Source organism: Vidua macroura, chromosome 5 (genome assembly GCF_024509145.1).
Source record: "Vidua macroura isolate BioBank_ID:100142 chromosome 5, ASM2450914v1, whole genome shotgun sequence".
Lineage (NCBI taxonomy): Eukaryota > Metazoa > Chordata > Aves > Passeriformes > Viduidae > Vidua > Vidua macroura.
The window spans coordinates 19,462,061-19,481,895 of record NC_071575.1 but is presented as its reverse complement, the minus strand read 5'-3'; the positions used below and the strand labels follow the sequence as shown (position 1 = coordinate 19,481,895).

At 43.3% G+C, this 19,835-nt stretch overlaps 1 protein-coding gene across 1 annotated transcript; it reads left to right on the top strand.

Moving 5' to 3' along the window:
- Positions 1–890: 890 nt before the first annotated feature.
- Positions 891–19,644, top strand: GRAP2 (GRB2 related adaptor protein 2). The gene is made up of 8 exons (XM_053977876.1): positions 891–959; positions 4,968–5,070; positions 8,139–8,230; positions 10,970–11,089; positions 12,789–12,957; positions 14,603–14,734; positions 16,073–16,192; positions 18,403–19,644. The coding sequence occupies exons 2-8, from the start codon at positions 4,993–4,995 to the stop codon at positions 18,580–18,582; spliced, it is 891 nt and encodes a 296-aa protein (XP_053833851.1). The 5' UTR covers positions 891–959; positions 4,968–4,992; the 3' UTR covers positions 18,583–19,644.
- Positions 19,645–19,835: the final 191 nt, after the last annotated feature.

The window sequence follows — 19,835 nt, the reverse complement described above, 5'->3', positions numbered from 1 at the left end:
AGCATGGCATCCCAAGGCTATCTTGTTTATCAGCTTTCACAACAGCGCAGTGCTTTTGCAGGCCAAATCCCTCTGCCAAATCTGACCAGCTGGGATCTGAGGGAGGAGGTGGGCAAACAGAAGGAAGTGTTTCCCCACCAGCCCAGTCCCCCCACACCAACCCTTCCAGCACAGCAAAGATTTGGTATTTTATACTGTCACAGTATCATGCTGTGATATCATACCTGGTACTGTATCAGGTGCTCCTCTCTTTGAGCCTGTTGTTGCACCAGCTTCCCATGTTGCTGCACAACTCTACTCTGACGTGATGGGAAGTAGCACAGAAGACCTGTGTTCCCTGGGGAAATTAAGCACCATCCTAGTTTGGGGCATTTCTTACCAACTGCTCTTGGTTATAGAGCCCTGAAAGTTTGTTCTGTGAATCCAGTTCCTTGGAGGCTTATTTTGTTTGCACATAGGCTCAGCCAAAATGCTGTGCATTGCTCTGTGTGGCAGAATAGCCAAGACTTAAATGCATCATTTCTGAGTGTTTTAGTGACTTGTTTTCCCTTATAAATTTTACCTTCTTATCACCGACAGTCAGTGAAGCTGCACCGTTAACTCAGTACCAAGAGGTTTGTGTTTTTTGGAGCTAAATATTCCCATGCCACTTGTATGTGGCTTGGCTGGTGAAAACAAAGCTGTTATCTGCAACAGCTCTTCTAGATTACAGGTCCATTCTCCATTGTTTCTGCTGAAATGTCATCTGGAGTTTCTGTACAGATGCTCAGGGTTGAATCCTGTCCCCGGCTGCTCATCAATCCCACAGGTTGTTCTTGCAGAGCCGAACAAAGACACGGTAGCTCGTGCTGTATATCTTGGTGCAAAACCTCACTGGATGAAGCTTCAGACTGGAGACGTGTGCAATTTGTTATGCTTCTGGCATACAAATAGAACCTTTTTGCATATGGTTCCATTAAGTGAGTGCATTGTTGTAATTTTGCTCTCCTTCTGATGTAAGTAGGTGAAATTGGGAAAGGATGAGGCTGGGCAGTCCCTGAGTGACGAACTCTTCATAGGTGGTGAGCTTCCCTGGCATTGTTACTGCTGAATTTGGAAGCAACATGGTGTATGTAGGGTAACGCTGTTAAACTCTTTGGGACTCTGCTATCAGGCTGTATTGCTTGCTGACATGTTTTAGGCCTTGGCACTTTCCATCAACAGAGACACTGATGTTCTTGCTCAGGGAATGGCATTCCGCCAAACTAAAATGCCTACCTTGTGCTCTGAAACCCATGCTGCTTTTCACTTTTCATTTTGTGAACCTTCTGTTGCACCAGTCTCACAGAGCTGCTGTTGCCTTATGCCTCTTGAATCCACCCTGTTGCAAAGGTGAACCACAGAGAAAATTCACCTGCGTGCAGAAAGCCAGCATAAAATGAAGGGCACTGGTTCAGCTCACACCTGGAACTGAAAAAGCCCTCTTTGAACATTGCATATGTTTCATGATAAACGCTCTACAAAGGTGATTTTCACAGAGAACATTATGCACAGCGTAAAATTGTCCTTGGCTATCAAAAGCTTAAAGGAGTTGCACCATGCAGTAAAAGCAGAATTTGGGATAAAAGGTGCTTGAGAAATGTAAGTTATGATAATAGTGAAAATTTTCCTGTCTGTCTGTGTTGTGGGGTGGTGCTGGGAGTCACAAGCATGCAGAGAGGAAAAGAATGGGCTCCTGGCAGGGGAGTTTTCATGAGAGCCCAGCACTGACCCATGTGGAGTGAGGATTCTCAAGTTACACATGGAGGGAGGAACAGGATCAGAGAAACAGAACTGGTTTGAAGTTCAGGTGCTGAAAAGTGGTAGGCTGGAGTTCAAAGACAGGATTATTGGCTAGTGTTGCTTTAGTAGTTGGTGGGGGAAGAGCTTAAGGCCAAAGCATTACTGCGTTGCTGATTTATCAACACAGCCAACACTGTGGATGGTGTTTGAGCCACTTCTAAATCCAGCCGCTGGCAATGAAAGGCATATTTAATCCATGTGTTAGATTGTTTGAAGAGGTATCTCTCTCCTGGTCTTTCCCTGAGGCTGGGATTGCTGAAATTGGAAGGGAAGTGAGAGGGAAGATTTTCACTGTTTCACAAACTCTTCTCCTTTGGAGGGGGCCACATTCCAATAGCACCTTTAACATTTGGGTTATTGGAAAATTAAAGTTTTTCTACTCTCTTGCCCCTGTAAAGAGAACCCCCACTACTTCTTCTGTATCTCAGGGACAGAATCAAAGACAGGATTTGTATTTGAATAATTTCTATTTAAATTGTTCTTAAATGTGTTCTTTTCCTCAAGCTGGGATTAATGGTCTGCACTTAGGAGTTCTAGGATCCACCTGCACTGTTGGCTCTGATCTGTCTGCAGTAGGCCACCAGCAAGATAAAACACTGATAAACAACCCTTACTAAAGGAACTCTCCTTTAGTCTTTTTCTTCAATTGTCTTCCATGAAAGAGTATAATTGTTTGACCAGTTCCCTTAAGGGTTAATTCCCCTCCAGTTTAATATCCCTATGCTCTGTTAGCACAAAACGGGCCTGACACTGCCTGTGGAGGGTGACAGACTGAAGCTCCAAAAATATCTATGCAAGAATAGAGGACAGATCTCAAATCAGGCCCAAGCTGCATCTGCAGGGTAACACCAATGTCTTGGAATAAGAGTAAGACAGAGAGTGACCCTAATCTGCAGAAGGTATCAAAAGTAAGAATTAAAGAGCATTAGTAGATCAACAGGGAGAATAGGAGTGAAAATGTTTGGAATAGGTGGAAAGCTGAAGCCTGAGAATAAAGCACCAATGTGCTTTAGGGTGTTAGGGTTCAGCACTGATGCGTGTTGGAAAGCCTAAGGCAGCCGGTTGGAATAGCAGGTGTAGTAGGGTGGATCTCAGCTGAGCTACGTACTCAGACCTACATGGGAGGCCCTGGCACTGAAGCAACCCCAATTGCTCTAGAACAGATCCATGCTGAATAAGCAGAACTCTCTATGGGCTGCCAAAAATTTGCCTTGGTGCTTCATAGCTCTCGTCAGTCACATGGATATAAATTCACCTATAAGCAGCAAAAAAGAGAGTGCCAACAGAATCCACTAGGAAGCATATAAACAGGGTTCTTTTTAGTTAGAAGTGATTGTAATAAATATCAGAACTAATATCCAGTGATGTTCTGGCCCCTCTTCTGGATCACTTTATTCAGGGATCTTTAGTCAAGTGCAAAGGGACTCTGCAAGCAGGAAATAGACAATTTAGCCAATAAATAACTGCTTTATACAGTTAACACACACAGAATCTAGTTAGGATTTAATGAAATTTTAGGCTACACGTTAGCATACTCCTCACCTGTGTAAAGGCACCCAAAGATTCTTTGCAGGTATCAGTGAGAAATGAAGAGTCACCCTCCATGATTGCCATCTGCCTCCAGCTAGGTCAGGACTGATGGCACTGACAACTCAACTTAGTGACCCAAATGATTCATGACAGGTACTCAGCTAGACTGACTATCACAACTAAACTATGGTTTTGTTTTTCCTCTGAGATTTTATATCTTCCCATGTTGGTGGTTTCCTCTGGAATCCCTGGGCTAATGCTGATGCAGTCCTAGAGCTTTTGCCCTGCAGGCTTTCTCCCAGCTCATTCTCAGCAGTTTAAGTTGAGCTGTATCAGAGCTGGGCCCTGGATTCTGCTTACACAGATAGTTAAATCCTTGGACGGCTACAGCAGCCTCTTGATTTTAAAGTGGCAAAATTCTGGAGCTTGTTCAGCGTCAACACTTTATATTGTGGGGATCTTGTGTCAGTTCTAATTGATAAGAAATATCTAACCCTAATTAGGGTTGCTCATTTGTTTGTACAGTCTCTTTCTAGAGCTTTCTAGTTAAGAATGTTTTGGATCAGGCAAGCTGACACTTCCTCTGAAGCCATAAAGATTGGGTGTTTTTGTGAGAATTGAGATTAGGTAGTGGAACCTGTGGCTTCAGGATCTTTGTTCCCAAACAAACTTAGCTCAGAAATCATAAAAATTAATTCTATACTGGAGTTGTCTGATGGTCTTCAGAAGCTGTGCTGCAAGTGCATCTGCCAGCAGTGCACTTGCTTAAGGTGGTACTGCCTGGCTATTTCTTGGCTTGTCACTGGCAGCCTCACCACTGGGCTGTGGGGTATATGACCCAGCCATGGGAAATTGGTAACTCTTGATTATAAAAATGGTCCTGATGGGGTACATCCGAGTTATGTGAGCAGGAAGTGGTGAAGGAGCAAAGCCCATCTTGCCACTTCCCCTGCCACATTGCTCTGGTGCCAAAAAGCAGGCTTTGGTTTGCAGGCTGTCTGATACATTTCAGGCTCCTGGGTTACCAACACTGAGGTAGGCTAACTCTCTACCTGCTTCAAAATTGGGAATACAGCCTTTCTGCAAACAGTGTTTTCCTACATGAAAGTTGTGGTCACCCATGTTAAGCCATCACAAAGAAACCTCTTTCAACCTTCCATATTGTGCCCCATGTCCAAGAAAAAAATATATATATTTATTGCAGACCTGTTTGTTTTGTCTCCAATTTGACTCACTCTTGAGGCAAAGAGTAAGTCACTGAAGGGGGCAAATACATTTTTCTGTTGCAGGACAGAGTCACTTGTTTTATTGGGAACTGTGACAAAGTTGGTCTATACATGTTTTTCCCATGAGATTGCTCTAGAGAAAGAAATCAGTTGGAATAAGCATACACAATTGGTTATTTGTACTTCTGACTTCAGCTAATTATAGCCTCAGCCATGCCCTCTCTTCTATCTGCTTATATCTTCCCATGTCTAGTAACTAATGGCTGCCCGTAGGTGGTGCGTGCTGCTCCACATACAAATCACAGCACTGCCTGTCAGCTTTCCAAGGCTGGACTCTGCAATCCCAGTAGCTCATAGACACTGACAAGTATCTGACATTACTTGTTCCAGCTTTTCTCTGCCCCCAAGACACGATATGGAAGCCATCGCCAAGTTTGATTTCACTGCTTCTGGAGAAGACGAGTTGAGCTTCCAGGCTGGAGATATGTTGAAGGTAAGTACAGTCCCCAGCTTGACTAAACAGTGTTTCTGAGGCTGCTTCCAGATCTTTCTTGTGCTTCCATTTGCCTTGACAAAACAGATGAAGACACATCTATAAACTAGGATACAAATTCAGGATACTCCTCTCCCATAGGGTTTGCAATAGGACAACAATTTCCAGTTTACTTGAGTCTGTGTCCACTTTTCTTGATTTTATGTCCATGAACTCTGGATTTAGTTGCCCTCCAGTCCTCTGGTAGTCAGCATGGAAGGGTATGTATCTTTGCTGGACCACAGATCTTTGGTGACAGGTTTTGACGGTACTGTCTGTTTTCATTGACAAGGTAAACCATCCATAGTGACTACATCATGATGACTATGTCTAAACACAGGCAGGACCAGATCTGTCCAGAGGGATTGCTGTCTTCCTTATTTCCAGCCCTTGAACTGTTTAAAAGATAACTCTTATCCATTCTAGGATTTATATCTAACTTTTCATTGTTAGTAATTATTGTTAGGTGCTGCAGAGATCTAGGCAATTGCAAATAGGAGAGGAAAATTCCATGAGACAGACTGTTACACACATAATGGAATAGTTTAAAAGGTCCTGGTCTAATAACATTATATACACCCTGGCAGGAATTTAACAATGAGGCAATGGCAGAGGTAGAGCTGATCATATACAATACAGAACTTCTGGAAGTCTCTTTAAAGTTGATTTGTATGTGTTATGATAGAACAGTTCTTGTTAATGTTACCAAAGTCCCACAGATGAGGCCACTTGAAGTTTCACCCTAATTATTTATCCACTTCTCAGCCCCAGATGTTCTGTTTCCATTGAAAATGCCTGAGTATTACCCCTCCCTGAGGCCTTAACTCTTTTCCTGTCCAAAGGGATGATGTACAACAATAGAATGTACAGCCCTGTTTGGCGAGGAGCCTTTGCTACCCCTCTGTGCAGTCACAGATACTCCAGTTAATTATCAGATATTGGGTCTCAGCCTTGCCTTTTCCATCACCACCATTTTTTATTTTATTGGCCTTTCAATTCTTGGCACTTAGACAAAGTTGATAGCATCCAGAGTTCAGTAGTACCAAATCTTTCTAAAGAGCTGTGAGAAAGTTCTGGAGAAATCACTGCCTCTCTTCAGCACAGATAAACACTCTTATTTTTCCCCAGTCGGTCCCTACCATCACATGACCTTTACTGATGCCTTTTTTCTCAGGAGACTTCCATCAAGTCCCTGGCTGGGGTGATGGTGTTGGCCAGGTCACTTTTCTTTCTGTTCCTCAGTTTCCCTTCCTGTAAAATCATTATAAGCTAGAGCTTCCTTTCAAAGTATGCTGGAATCTTCTGATAAAAAGTGTCAACACTACACACCAGTTTTATTATTATTAGTTGTCATAGAGAATTCACTACCAGAAAAATCAAACTGCCTCTTGCTTTAATGTCCTTGAGGTAAACAAAGCAACACGTTAGCCACCCAAGCCGTAGTAGCAGTAAATCAGCCTGAGTAACAACTCTGTTCTGGAATAGGCACACACACATTCCTACCCCATCATGAGCCCCCTCGTGCTGCCTGCAACAACCTGCTGATTTATGAAGGAGATAAGATGAGATATTGATGTAGAGATTAAAAACAGGAAACATGAGGCCCTCAACCAGTAGCGACAGGAGGAAATCCACCCTCTTAGCCCCCCCTACATCCTTCTCTGAGAGGATGACACACTGAGAGAAACCTGCCAGCTCTGCAGTGGCAAACAGCTGGTGGGTCGTTCTGGAAACCTCACTTCCAACAGAGCAGGCCCCAAGCATGAGCAGGAAATAGCAATCATCCCCTGTGTTTGGCCACAGCAGTGAAAAAAGATCCTTAACCCAGCACCCAGGCATGAGGACAGCAGTGATTATACAAGTAGGGAATTCCACAGCTTTCTATTCCTTAACTTTTCTGAATCCAAATGTTTGAAAAAGGCCTACGTGGCAGGGAAGGCAATGAAGAATTGGCTCCAGAGACAGTAACATCCTGTTTCAAATACAAAACTAAAAATGTGCCTTAGGTTCCCAAAACCATGCGATTGGCTCACAAAGTAAGTATTATTGCTGTTAACAATTGATTTTAAATTAAGTCTTTTCCACTGGCTTTTTCCTTTTAAAACTGTCACAGCTCATGCTTTTAGGCTCCTCTCCAAAACCAGAAAGAGCAGAAACATGGTCTATTTCATACAGCAGAATCCTGTCCCAGGAGGTGGAATATCAAACAAAACACCAAAGACCACAACATTTGCAGTAAAATCCCAATGTGGTTGTATTTCAGTCCTCTGTCCTCTGTCCTCTAGCTTAGGGCTGTACCATGGGCCATTAGCCACAGTGTCATGAATTTGGGCCCTTCGTGGTCAGCAGTGATGTTTCTAAGGACCATTACAGTTAACATTAATGTGAGCACACTTGAAGCTGCTCCGGTGTGTGATGTGGACTCACTTCCACCTATCCTACAATCTCCAAAGTCTAACAGTGTCTCGAAAACACTTTTTGCCTCCTTCTTATATCTACCTTGGCAAAACTCAGGGCAGCTGAAGACTTAACCCACTAAAGAACCTCTTGTAAAATGACAGGTGAGAGTACATGGTAACATCTGTGCGGTCATAACACACACAGCTACAGCTGCATAGCCCTCCATATCCATATGTCAGAGGAGTTTTCACAGATATTTTCTTCTTCCCTTATGAATCTGAGATATTCCAGTACCAACTACAAAAGGCAGCACAGAGAATAATTTAAACCCCTACTAAGTCTTTCAAAGCTGAATTTCTCCATTTCACGGGCATCAGAGATACATGGACAGGCAGTCAGACAAAGGGGTAAAGTTAACAAGCAATCTCTCTAATTCTACTCAGGCTTTTTTATTGCTTGCTTGCTCTGAAGTGGTCATCAGCCGCTAACCTTGTTGCCCCATGGTGGAGAGTAAAGAATGTGTACCATTTTCTTTTATTCTTACAAGACATTCTAGGTTTCTTCCTGAATCTTGGTCACTTTTGCCTTTCTCAGGAGACGCATTTATTCCATCCATTTCTCCATTGCAGATTTTGAGCTCCCAGGAAGAGTGGTACAAGGCTGAGCTCAGAAGTCACGAGGGCTATGTTCCTAAGAACTTCATTGATTTCCATGTTCCCCCGTAAGTATGACAGAAATGGTGTCACCACCATGGCACATTTCCACCAAGTGCTGTCAGGACCACGTTTGCGTGCGCGCGCAGAGGTGAAGACAGGGGAAGTGCTGGGCATAACATCCTGCACTTTGGGGCTGGCAGGGATTGCCATAATGCTATACATGGTTCTGCCAGCACAGCATATTTCTACCCCAAAGCATCCTCTGCTCTCTCACAGCTAAATGGATCTCAATGATTGCTGTCAGTCCCAAGTGACTCTTTTGTTACTGCTGCGCAAAGGGATGCTGGGATGTGGCAGGAATTGCATTTAGATGCCCTCAGAGAGAAGGAGAATAATCATGATGTGAAGTCTTGGTAACAGAGACAGAGTCTAAGCACAAAAGGAAGAGCGAGAGATCTTTCTGAAAACAAATTACAAAAAAAATTTCCTCCCCTTCGACTCTTAACGACACTGACTCCCTTTTCCCACCCTGCCACCGCATTGCCTCCCCCCCGAAGTGCTTGTGACTTTCTGTCGGTGCACTAGAGGTCAGTGCAATGCTGTGCGACTGTGACAGCTGGTGTTACTCTGGATCGGCAGAGTTGATAGACCAGACATGCCGCCCTGCTCTCTCTCTCACACACACAAACAGATCTGTCAGAGGACAGGTGTACCTGCATTTCTCCCTTCCCGCTGAGGAGATGGAACTGCACTTTCAGAAAGGACTGATGAGCATTGGAATGCATGTTAAATGTGCTCTCCAGCCCTATGCCATAAATATGACAGTGCATGGGATTTTTACAACCTTTCAGTTAGCAGAAATGCTCCCAGTAGCACCTCTCATTGTCCTCTTTTTTCAAAAGTGCTGCAGCATTTCAGGGATGAACAAGCAGAGCATGCACCAAGCCCAGTACTTGTGGCTGTAATGCACCAGAGCCCTGAGCAATCACACTGGAAGCACACAGGGATTTTGAGGTTACAAATAAGTGCCTCTGTCCCCTTTGGAGGTGGCACTTACTGGCCTTTTTGGACATAAGCCAACTTCTTTGGCTGAGCTGAAGGACATTATTCGTTTGCTGTGCAAATACAGGCTTGTACTTTTGGGCCTCAGGGGGATGAGATGTTCCAGTCAGTTGTTCTTGTTCACTCTTTCACAGGGCTGTGCCATCGCTCAGGAGCACTGGCAGCTTCCTTTTTCACACACATTTTTGTCATGTTGCTTTCTCTGTGCAAGAGCTGCGAAGAAATATTTCCACTCTGACATTTTTCTAAGCGCCAGGTCTGCACTTTGAAGCAGTTCAGCCCAGATGACAGAACTAGACATAGGGAAGAAAGCTGCCTCCTATTTTTGATGGATTGTTTTGCCCATCTTTTTCTTGTCAAGTAATCATTGAGATTGATTATCAAGGCTTGTCACACTACGACACAAAATAACTCACAAATTCACACTAGATGCAAAAGAGGGAAAAGAGAGGAAGTTTATTCTTGGCCTTGTAATATATAGAATTTTATAGACATAATATAATATGTATATGTAATGTATATGTATGTATATAGTACATAATGTAATGTGTATGTATATTATATATATACATCTAATAATACATATACTTACATATAATATGCATATGTAATGTATATATGTAATGTATAAAATTTTATATATAGAATATATAGACAGTGGATTGGAGGATGAAATTGCTACTTCTCTAACTACACTGGTTAAACTAACAGTCTGTCAATTCTCTCTTCCCACAAGGAAGAACGTAAAACAATCATTATTTACATGACAGTGTGTGAGAAACTCTAGTAGAAGTATGTAAACATCAGAAGGCATAGAAAACTTTTAAAAGAACTTTAAAACTTTTGAAAGAACAGGGTGACAAAGGCTCATCTGATTTTTCTTTGCTAATGATACATAGGTAAACTGTGATGATAATAAGGAACTCCAAAGCAGAAATTACAGACGTTAGGAAGTTAACAGTCCTTAATTTTAATGCAATACAGGCAATTACATATTAGGTGAAGTCAAAGACTGCAGATTGTAGATCTTATTAGCTATGGAGTGGATATATGCAAATGTATGTGATTTTGTGTTTGTCTACTGAAAAATTCCTACTGACATCATATTATTTTACTGTTTATGGTGACTTTCTCATTATTAGTCCAGTGCCTTATGCTGTTGTTTGTTATGCCTGGCTAGATTTGTGTAAGTGTGTTTATGTATTCTGTGCTTCTGTGATTTTGTGATATTGCAACTCTTGCAGGAACCAATTTATTAGTAGTAAAACTTTCATGGCTTGCTTCTACTAAAAATTTATGTGTGTTCCATGCAATATATCCATCACAGCCCAGTAATTTTCCATCAGTTTGCCAAAAAGCAATTTGATGTATATGTCTGAAAATTATGCGTGTATATATGTATACATACATATTTGTCATTTAAAATCTCTTTGACTAACACCTTATTGTACTGTGTCTGTAATTACAGTTTCACCTGAGTGTTGCTTCTTAGCAGACCAAAGCTTACATTGTTCTCCTTGCATGTACATGTTTTTACTACTCTAAGAAAATGGTCTGTATCCATCAAACCTCTGTACCTCAGCATATACGTGGCCACTGGGAGTAGCCATGTGGGCTCCTCTGATCCTTTTGTTTTCTTCCCTCCACCCTGCTTATTCACATTCTCCCTACCTTCAACTTTTTTATTCCTCACCTTAATTCACATCTTTATTCACATCTCCATGATTTTTCCCATTTGACAGCTGGTTTGATGAGAAGATATCCCGCCACGAAGCAGAGAACCTTCTCATGAGCAAAGGAGTTGGCTGCTTCATTGTCCGAGCCAGTCAGAACTCTCATGGTGACTTCTCCATCTCTGTCAGGTATCTGCTTCTAACAGCATATTCCTGCTTCTTTTCCTGTTTAATGGTGTCCCTAGCCTCCTCTCATAAGGATTCCTAATGTGATGTAGGCTCTTGAGAAGTTTGCATGCTGCCAGTCACTGGTAGTGCTGCTGTGTTGTGAATGAGAACAAATTAGGCATCTGATTCCCAAATGTTTCTGCCTCTTTTCAAGTGACACGGTGAATGCCCCATTCCAAAGCTGCATCCCCTGGTGACCTCTTTCTCTGAAAGAGCTACAGCAAAGCAGAATGGTACAGAGAAAGTCTCCCACTGTGCTTAACATGTGTCTTCCCTTTGTTTTAATTCCCTGACAGCTTTGGTTACCAAATCCAAGAATTCAGCTACTACCTATGAAGAGATTTATTACATTGTTAACTTATTTCCCACAGGTCAACAGCCATTGGACAAGGACTGGTTTTTCATTAGTTGCAGCCCAGCTGCATTTCAGCAGCTTGCTGTAGCCCAGCACTTCTCAGTGCATTTGCTTCTAAGCAGAGCTCTTAAATGATGTTTGGTTTCCCAATTTTCAGTCAAATAGTTGATAACCAGTTTTAAATTAGGGTCATGGTTAACAATGTCTTTTCCAAGTGGTCTGTACTTGCTGATTCAGGCAGCTCAAAAAGTATCCAGGAGGAACTGCAGGAAAATATTCTGGTTACATTTGCACCAATTAACACCAACAAATCAAGTACAGTCAGGCTCTTTCTGTGGCCCTGAAGTCAAGCAGTGAGGCAGAGGTCAGATCTGTATGGCTACACCCTCTTCACCCCACCAAACAGAAGAGCTGTATTCAAACAGCTCCCTGTGAACAGTTCCTGGCCTCTTCTTTCTAAGCATGGCCCAGCACTTTCTAAGGGAGAGCTCTTCCATTTAAACCACAACCATGCTAACACTTCAACAGCTTGGGGCTGTAGCAGTCAAGGATAGCATTCAGTCCCTGCTCGTCCCCATTCAGTTTACTTGTGCAGATGTAGCCTCTGAGAAGAGTGTTTTGAGTGCCTGGAGTTGCACAGAGCGAGGAGGTGGGTACCAGAGCCAGATCACATCTGGTGCAAAGAGGAATTGTACACATCAGACAAGAGGTGAGAGGAGGGGAGGTGCAGAAGGAGTAAGGGGCAGAAGCTTGAGATTGTTAATTTGGCTTGTAACAGCATCAGAAAATTCCTTTTTTTTTCTTTTTGGATAGGGAGAATGGCCTGTAGTAATGATGTTACACTAGACTTTATACCATCTTAAAGTTTAGTGTATGGCTTCACATGACTGTGTCTGCATGTAGTGGTGATCCCCATGGTGTATAAGAGTGTATTACAGGTCTTCGAGTCAATGCAGACTGGATGTTAACAGGACCTGCAGAGGCTGTTGGGTAGACTACAACTGCACTTTTTCACCCTGGAAGATCCTGTGACCTTTATTTCAAAAGAGAGGGTTTAAAACCCTATGCTTTGCTCTGATAGTGCTTTGTGACTGGGCAGCCCTGGGGCACTCTGTGTTTGCAAATTGATGAGTCTTTTAAAACAGAGCCACGCCTGGGTCCAGTACACACAAGGACTGCCATTGCATGACTTTCCAGGAGTCTAGATTTGGCCAAGCAAGAAGTTTTGGTACCCTTCTGGAAAAGACTTTTACAAAAAAGGTATAAGTGCAATCTGTTGATGATTTCTTTTCCATTGGGATCCAGGCATGAAGATGATGTACAACACTTCAAAGTGATGAGGGATTCAAAGGGTAGCTATTACTTGTGGACAGAGAAATTCCACTCGCTAAACAAACTGGTGGACTACTACAAGACAACTTCCATCTCCAGGCAGAAGCAGATCTTCCTAAGGGACAACAGCCAAGAAGAAAAGGTAAACACAAACTGTCCTTAGGAGTTTCTCAGTCAGAAACCTTTCTGTGGAAGGAGTTCATCCCATGAGAATGTCTCAGGTTGAGGAGGAGGACAGTCTGTCCCTGGAAATCCAGCCACATAACTACACTGGTGGGGACTGAGACACGGATTCTTAGTGGATTCAGTGGTATGTAGAGTTGTATAATTGAGCAGAATTTTTTGATTCTTCAAATCTGAATAGAGATGCTTTGCTAAAGCTGTGCTAAGACCTCAGAGCTGAAATTCTAAGATGCCAAGGCAAGCAGGATTTACCTTACTGAAATGCTTAGATTTCCTGAGGACAGGTACAGAACTGACTGGTGGGTTGTGACTGAGAAGAATTTGAGTCTGGTTTCTTAGTGTCCTTGCATGCACCCAGAGTGCAACTACAACTGCAAGTTTGTCTGCTCAGAAGAGTTGTCTATCTGCTACTGAGCAAACACAGTAAAAGGAATGTGGAGGAACAGAGGGCAGAACCTGGAGCAGTTAACCTGAATGTTAGGAACTGGAAAGTACTACCGAGAAGAACATAGCAGATCTGGGAACAAGATGTGCCTTCAGGGAAGGTATAGTTGATGTTTGAGAAGGCAGACAAATCCCAGTCCAATGTACGCCTGGTTTTGTGCCAGGGGAACAAGCAAATGACATAGCAGAGGCTGTTACACATTGCACTCCCTGTACTGGGAGTGAACATGCCTGGTCACTGCAGCAACAAAAGTCCTGTTTTACTGGGAAACGGACTCTGGTATTAAATTACCAGGATGTGCAAGTAGAGGCAAGGCAGAAAGTATGTGACCTGCTGACTACAGCAGTAAAGTTTTACAGGCTGCATGTGGGTCATTCTTGCTGGCTCAAAATGAGAGATGATACATTTTTCAGTCTGAAGAATGGGCCTGGGTTGTTGTCTCTTTCTAGACCACTTATACAGACCTTTAAAAACACACTAGTAAGGTATTAAAATAGAAGCTCTGGGATCTGTAAGAGAGAGATTACAGTGATGAATCTCTGTGTCTGGGGAAGGAAAGAAAGACTGTATGCATGTATATCAGTATAACAAACTGTTTGGGCTGACTGTGAGCAGGAAGGGAAAGAGATGCATTTGCTCCAAGATGCAGACAGGCAAATGAACAGAACTCAAGTTTGCTTTGGCAAACTCTCTGTACATTTATTATGGTGATGGGCACAGCAGAGTATGTTTAGCACTCACCACAGTGAGGTTTCTGTTCACAATTCAAATTTTTAGATGCTACAGCCATATGATAAAATTATTGTAATATATAGATTTCAGTGCAGAGACAAATGAATTCTAAGGGCAGTATTTCAAGAAAGAGCTTCCCTTCTGTGCTGATCCTCACATCAGTAGCCATATTTTCCGCCCAGCACATCCCACTACCACCCTGACTTCAGATGGAGAGTGGCTACAACAAAGATCTAAAATACAGGATTCCAGATTTGTTCTTCTGTTCAGAGAGGCGGGGTCTTTTATTTGAAAGAGCCTCCAGATTAGTGGGTAGTGGTAGAGGTAGTACACACACAAGCTCAGTGTGCAATGATTGCACAGCTTTAGTCAAGGATGTGGTAGGAAACAAAACCTGACCTCACTTTCGTGATCTTTCTTCCATCAGGAGAGGCGTGGTGGGAGCCTGGAACGGATAGGTCGGGAAGGATTCCACGTGGGAGGAGCAGCTGGAGAAGATCATTCTTCTATATCCAAGAGATATGTAGAGCATCCTTTACCCATACTGCAGCAGCAACAGGTACTACCAGAAACAAGGGGCTGGGACATCAAGCCCAGGCATATGAAACATTGGCTTTTATTGCTTGGTAGCAAGCGAACAGTCATTTTGTCAAAAATCTACATCTCTTAGCTGTGCACACAAAAGAGAACTTGTTTCCTAGATGTTTCCTACTTCTTCTCTCCATCTGCCTGGGCCAATTTGTGTTGATATGACTTAGATGTTTGTCTCATTCTTCTTTGGCTAGTTTGGCTACTAGATTTATAGGCTTGCTTGCTGTCCTTTACAATATGGAGCAGCCCAAGACAAGTTAAAGCAGTGAGTGCCTCAGATAGAGTCAGCTGCACCAGCACAACTGATGTTTCCCCAGCGTATGGGACAGAGGAAGAGCAAGGAGTGGGCAGGACTGGGTCATAATAACTCCAGATTGGCTGAAGTTCCCTTGGCAAGCACAGCTTTTATGTGTGAGTTAGAACAACCTTAGTTTTTCTTCAAAAGTCTCAGAGACCAAAAAAGCCCCTTGCTGACATTTGTCCCAGCAGCTGTGAAACACAGCTGAGGACAGTCAACTTTCAACTCCTAAGAAGTAAAATCCAAAATAGAACAGTCTAAGCTGACCTGTTCCATGAGGGTCATTACTTGCAGAACTGGAGCACAGGGATTGGAAGCAGACATCTAAAATTATTAAAGTGGGGGCTTGCCCCTGACTCCTTGCCCACTAACAACTCTTAAATCCCCTCATTTACACATCTCAGAATATATATGTGTCATGGTTTAATCTCAGCTGGCAACTAAGTACCATGCAGCCACTCACTCACTCCTCCTCCTGCTGGTGGGAGTAGGGAAAGAATCAGGAAAAAGGTAGAACTCGTGGGTTGAGGTACGAACAAATTAATAATTGAAATAGAGTAAATGGTAGCAGTAGTAGTAGTAATAATAATAATAATAATAATAATAATAATAATAATAATAGTTGTTATTCTAGTTTTCTATTTATTTAAAAGGAAATAACAAAAAGAGAGAAAGGAATAAAACTCAAGAAAAAGAAGTGATGCACAATACAACTGCTCATCACCCACTGGCTGATGCCAGTCCCTGACCAGTTATTGGCTTCTTCTGGCCAACTCCCCCCAGTTTATATACTGGGTATGATGTTCTAGAGTATGGAATATCCCTTTGGCCAGACACTGAAATGTCTTTGATTTAGAATGAGCCACTACTTAGTAACAACTGAAACATGAGTGTATTATCAGCAGTATTCACATACTAAATCCAAAAGACAGCTACTATAAAGAAAATTAACTTTATTCCAGCCAAAACCACAACAACATGACTTTTATGCTGCTGTTTTCTTTCTAGGAAAGATATGGTGGGAGTCTGGACAGGCAAGACGTGATGCATAGACTAAGGGATCTTGGCCAAGGAAGTGCAGGAGCTATGCAACGGAGACACACAGACCCACTGCACCAGCAGATACCGGTAGGTGATGCACCTGGAAGGCCTCATCTGCCCAAGTCAGTGGGTGCCTTAGCAGTGGCCAAGCAGTCTGGACAGTGTCACCTACATGGAGGTTGCATGAGAAGTAGTGTATTTTGCCTGCCAGGCCATGTCTTACAAGACATTTCTGAGTCTCATGACTCTATCCCAGCCACTTGAATCTGCTTCTGGGACACTCTGAGGGTAGGACTATGGTGTTATGTGAGCATAGTTCTGGTAACTGCTCTCAAGGTCAGTCTTATGCAGCCTCAGTAGAAGAGGGAATTTAGCATGAGCACAGCAAAATAGGGACAATCCCCATGTGGGACACTGGAATGAGCACAAGCTCACCCATGGATTTTGATCAAGCACAAGATTAGTCCAGCAGAAGACATTTCTGAAAGCCTAATGATCTCTTGTAGTAGAATTTCATGTCCATTAATGCACAGGGCTTTCAATTATCTTTGCCACCGCAGCCAGGCAGTGACTGATGTCAGTAGCTAAATGTGCAGTACATTTTTTAACTTCTATGGAGAGCAGCCTCATGATACTGTACCATGCTACAGTGCTCCTTCTGTCTTGCAATGCACTTGTAGTCACACTGTCTCTTCCATTAATTTTTGCTGCAGTCCTGAGAAGGCCTGAGATCACCCAGCCCTACTTGTCTGTGCCTAACACATCTCTCAGACCTCCTTTGCTGTCGAAGCAGGGCTCACGTACCTGACACCCTTGACTGTCAGAGCCTCTTGGCACAGTGCATGTGGGTGTGATCCAGATGCGTCTCTGCAGACACCCCAGACCACTCCCCTACAGGATCCATACCTGGCACCTGACCTTCAGTCACTACCTGCTCTGCCAAGTCCCACTATGTGAATGCCCACACAGAATGTGGTGTCCTTGCCTCAGCCTGTGGTTCCACTGCCAGCTACAAAGTATTTCCCCATGAGCTCAGTGTGACCTAAGGCATGCTCCTCTTCCTTGAAGAAATGTCCAGCTTAGCCCATAACCACAGAACCTAGATGCAAGGAGAGAAGGAAGGGACAGCAGACCTTTCTCAAGAATGAGTGAAAAAGATCAGATTGGATTAGGAGATTTGGAACATGTTAAAAAATAGGGGCATGCCCCTTTTCTTGGCAAAAGCCCCAAATCTTTATTGTAATCCAGCTTAAAATACAGTGTTTTTTATCTCTCAGAGGCTGTGGCAATGAATAACAACATGCTTTTGCCTGCCACGTCCCATCAGTGATGTAGAAGCCACAAATCCAATTATAGGAAGGTCTATATGTCCAACCAAAAAACTAGGGTTGAGGTCTAAGCAGGGCCCAGAATGGAAGATTTATCAAAATCTGTCTGCCTTCAAACAGATCTCTCCATCTGTCCCTGCTAGATATACCTCCTAAATTATCCATGCCCTGCAGTGTGCATGCCAACAATTTCCCAGAAAGAAGCCCAAGCTATGTCCTTTAAAATATGATTTCTGGCCAAAGTTGGAGATTGACTGCAAAGTCCTTTAGAAGAAATATAACCATAGTGCACATTACAGTGCACACCCCAGATAAACTGGTATACTCAAACAGATGTTAAATCCTTTGGATCTCAGAGACCTGACCTTGGGGAGAGTCTGAAGAAGGTTTAAGACCCTCCCCTATGCCCCAAAAGTGCCTGAAAGAACAAGTATCCTTCTTTATCCTTCTTTACAGTGTTCTCTACTTTCGCCTGTGTGCTGGCTCTCTCAGTCCTTGACAGGCCGAGGACACATTTTCATATCTGCACCAGCACCAGGCCAGCTCCCTAGAGCCATTCCCTAATAGTTAGAGCCCAGCAGGTTTCAGGCAGGAGTCCTTCTGTGCTCCCATAACTGGCTTCAGATGTGGCTGTCCTGGCTGCCCTTACAGGGCAGAGGCAGTAGAGCCATGAGAACACAATTTCCTAAGGACCTGCTCTCAGTCTGACTTTTCACCTTATGGTGCAAATACCCACAAATACACTGAGGCTGCTGAGAAACCAAACACCATCCCTCAGATGTCCCAGTTAATTGGTCCCTCCTTCCTGGCATCTTGGCCACTTCCTGGTTTAATTGCAAGTTGGTCTAAAATTCAGCACTACCTGTCCTTGCTTAGTGAATGTATTTACTGGGTCTTAAGAGGGGTGGCAAAGATGATCTTTCAAAGTCCTGACTCCTTGTTCCCTGTGGTCTCTTCTGTCCTTTCCAGAGAACACTCTGGGTCCGTGCCTTGTACGACTTTGATGCGATGGAGCACGATGAGCTGGGCTTCCGCAGTGGGGACATCTTAGAGGTCCTGGACAGCTCCAACCCATCCTGGTGGAAAGGACGCCTGCGTGGGGAACTGGGTCTCTTCCCTGCCAACTATGTCACACCAGTGCTGCTGTGAGGGCACAGTATGGCCCAGAGGGCTCTGCTGGAGCTGCTCTTCTGACGTGACAGGGACAGAGAAGGAATGCATCTTCCCTTGCCACCAGGACATACATTGGTTTTTATTTTGTATTAATTTATTGGCAATTGATCTTTTGAAATGTTGGTATGAAAGAGAACCCTTTGAAGAAGAAATATTTTTAACCCTTTTTTTCACAGTCATGAAGGGGAGGGAGCAAAAATCTTGGACTGTTCATTGAGACTTTGCTGGGTCCTCCCTGCCCTGTCACCTCTTTGGCTAGCTATTGATAAGCTCCTGCAATTAGGTTTATTTTGTGGAAATGCCCCTTAGGAAAGTCAGGCTTCAGGTTAACTTCAGATTCAGTATTCAGGTAGCCTTATCCCTTCATTTTGGATCTGGTAGCAGTCATAGTCTCTTCAGGCTCCATTCTACCTTTCTGTCAGAGGCAGGAGGGATGCCCACATGCATTAAATGATCCTTGGCAACCACATTCATCCTTCAGTTAGGGCTTTAGGTTGAGGTCAAGACAATCTAGGTTTTTCTGAATAGTTTCTGGCTTTCTTCTAGTTTAACTATTTTCTTAATAGTTTCTGTCTTACCCACCTCACACTGTGTGTATCGACTGTATGGATATACCAGAGGAAGGGGAGGAGCCCTGTAAGCTTTTGTACCAACATGCAAGTGGTGAAGGTATGGGAGGGCAAGAAGCTTTCTTTGCTTCTTCTCATAGGCCTGCTCTTCTTTCTGTACCCCCTAACAACTTATCCATTTTCAAGCTGCTCTCTTAGGTACCTACACTTGAGCTAGATAGCCTGATTAGAGCAGATCAGGCCCTTCAGCTAAATTAGTATCCACTGGACTGGATAACAGTTAATATCCCTCACTGGTTCCTTTTGTAGAACTGAACTGGGGAGGGATTGGAGAGGTTTCTCTGGTTTGGTGGCAAAAGTTCTTTCCCTGAGAACTTGCTGTGTTGAGGATCACCATGTACACAACTCTGGCTTGCTAGAGAAATGTCTCGTGCATCAGGTTAAGCTGTTATTTTACAGTATGCAGAGAATAAAGCTGTAGCCATCTAATAGTCTATTCTCTATTCCAGTTTCTTTTGGATAAAATAAGGTAAATTAATAGGTTTTCAAATAACTGCTGAGTGAATGCCCAGATGTGATAGAAATTTATTGTAAATGCACATAACCTGTCCCCTTCACAAACCCTGTGAAGGAGACTCAGCTGCATAACCACTGCTCAGG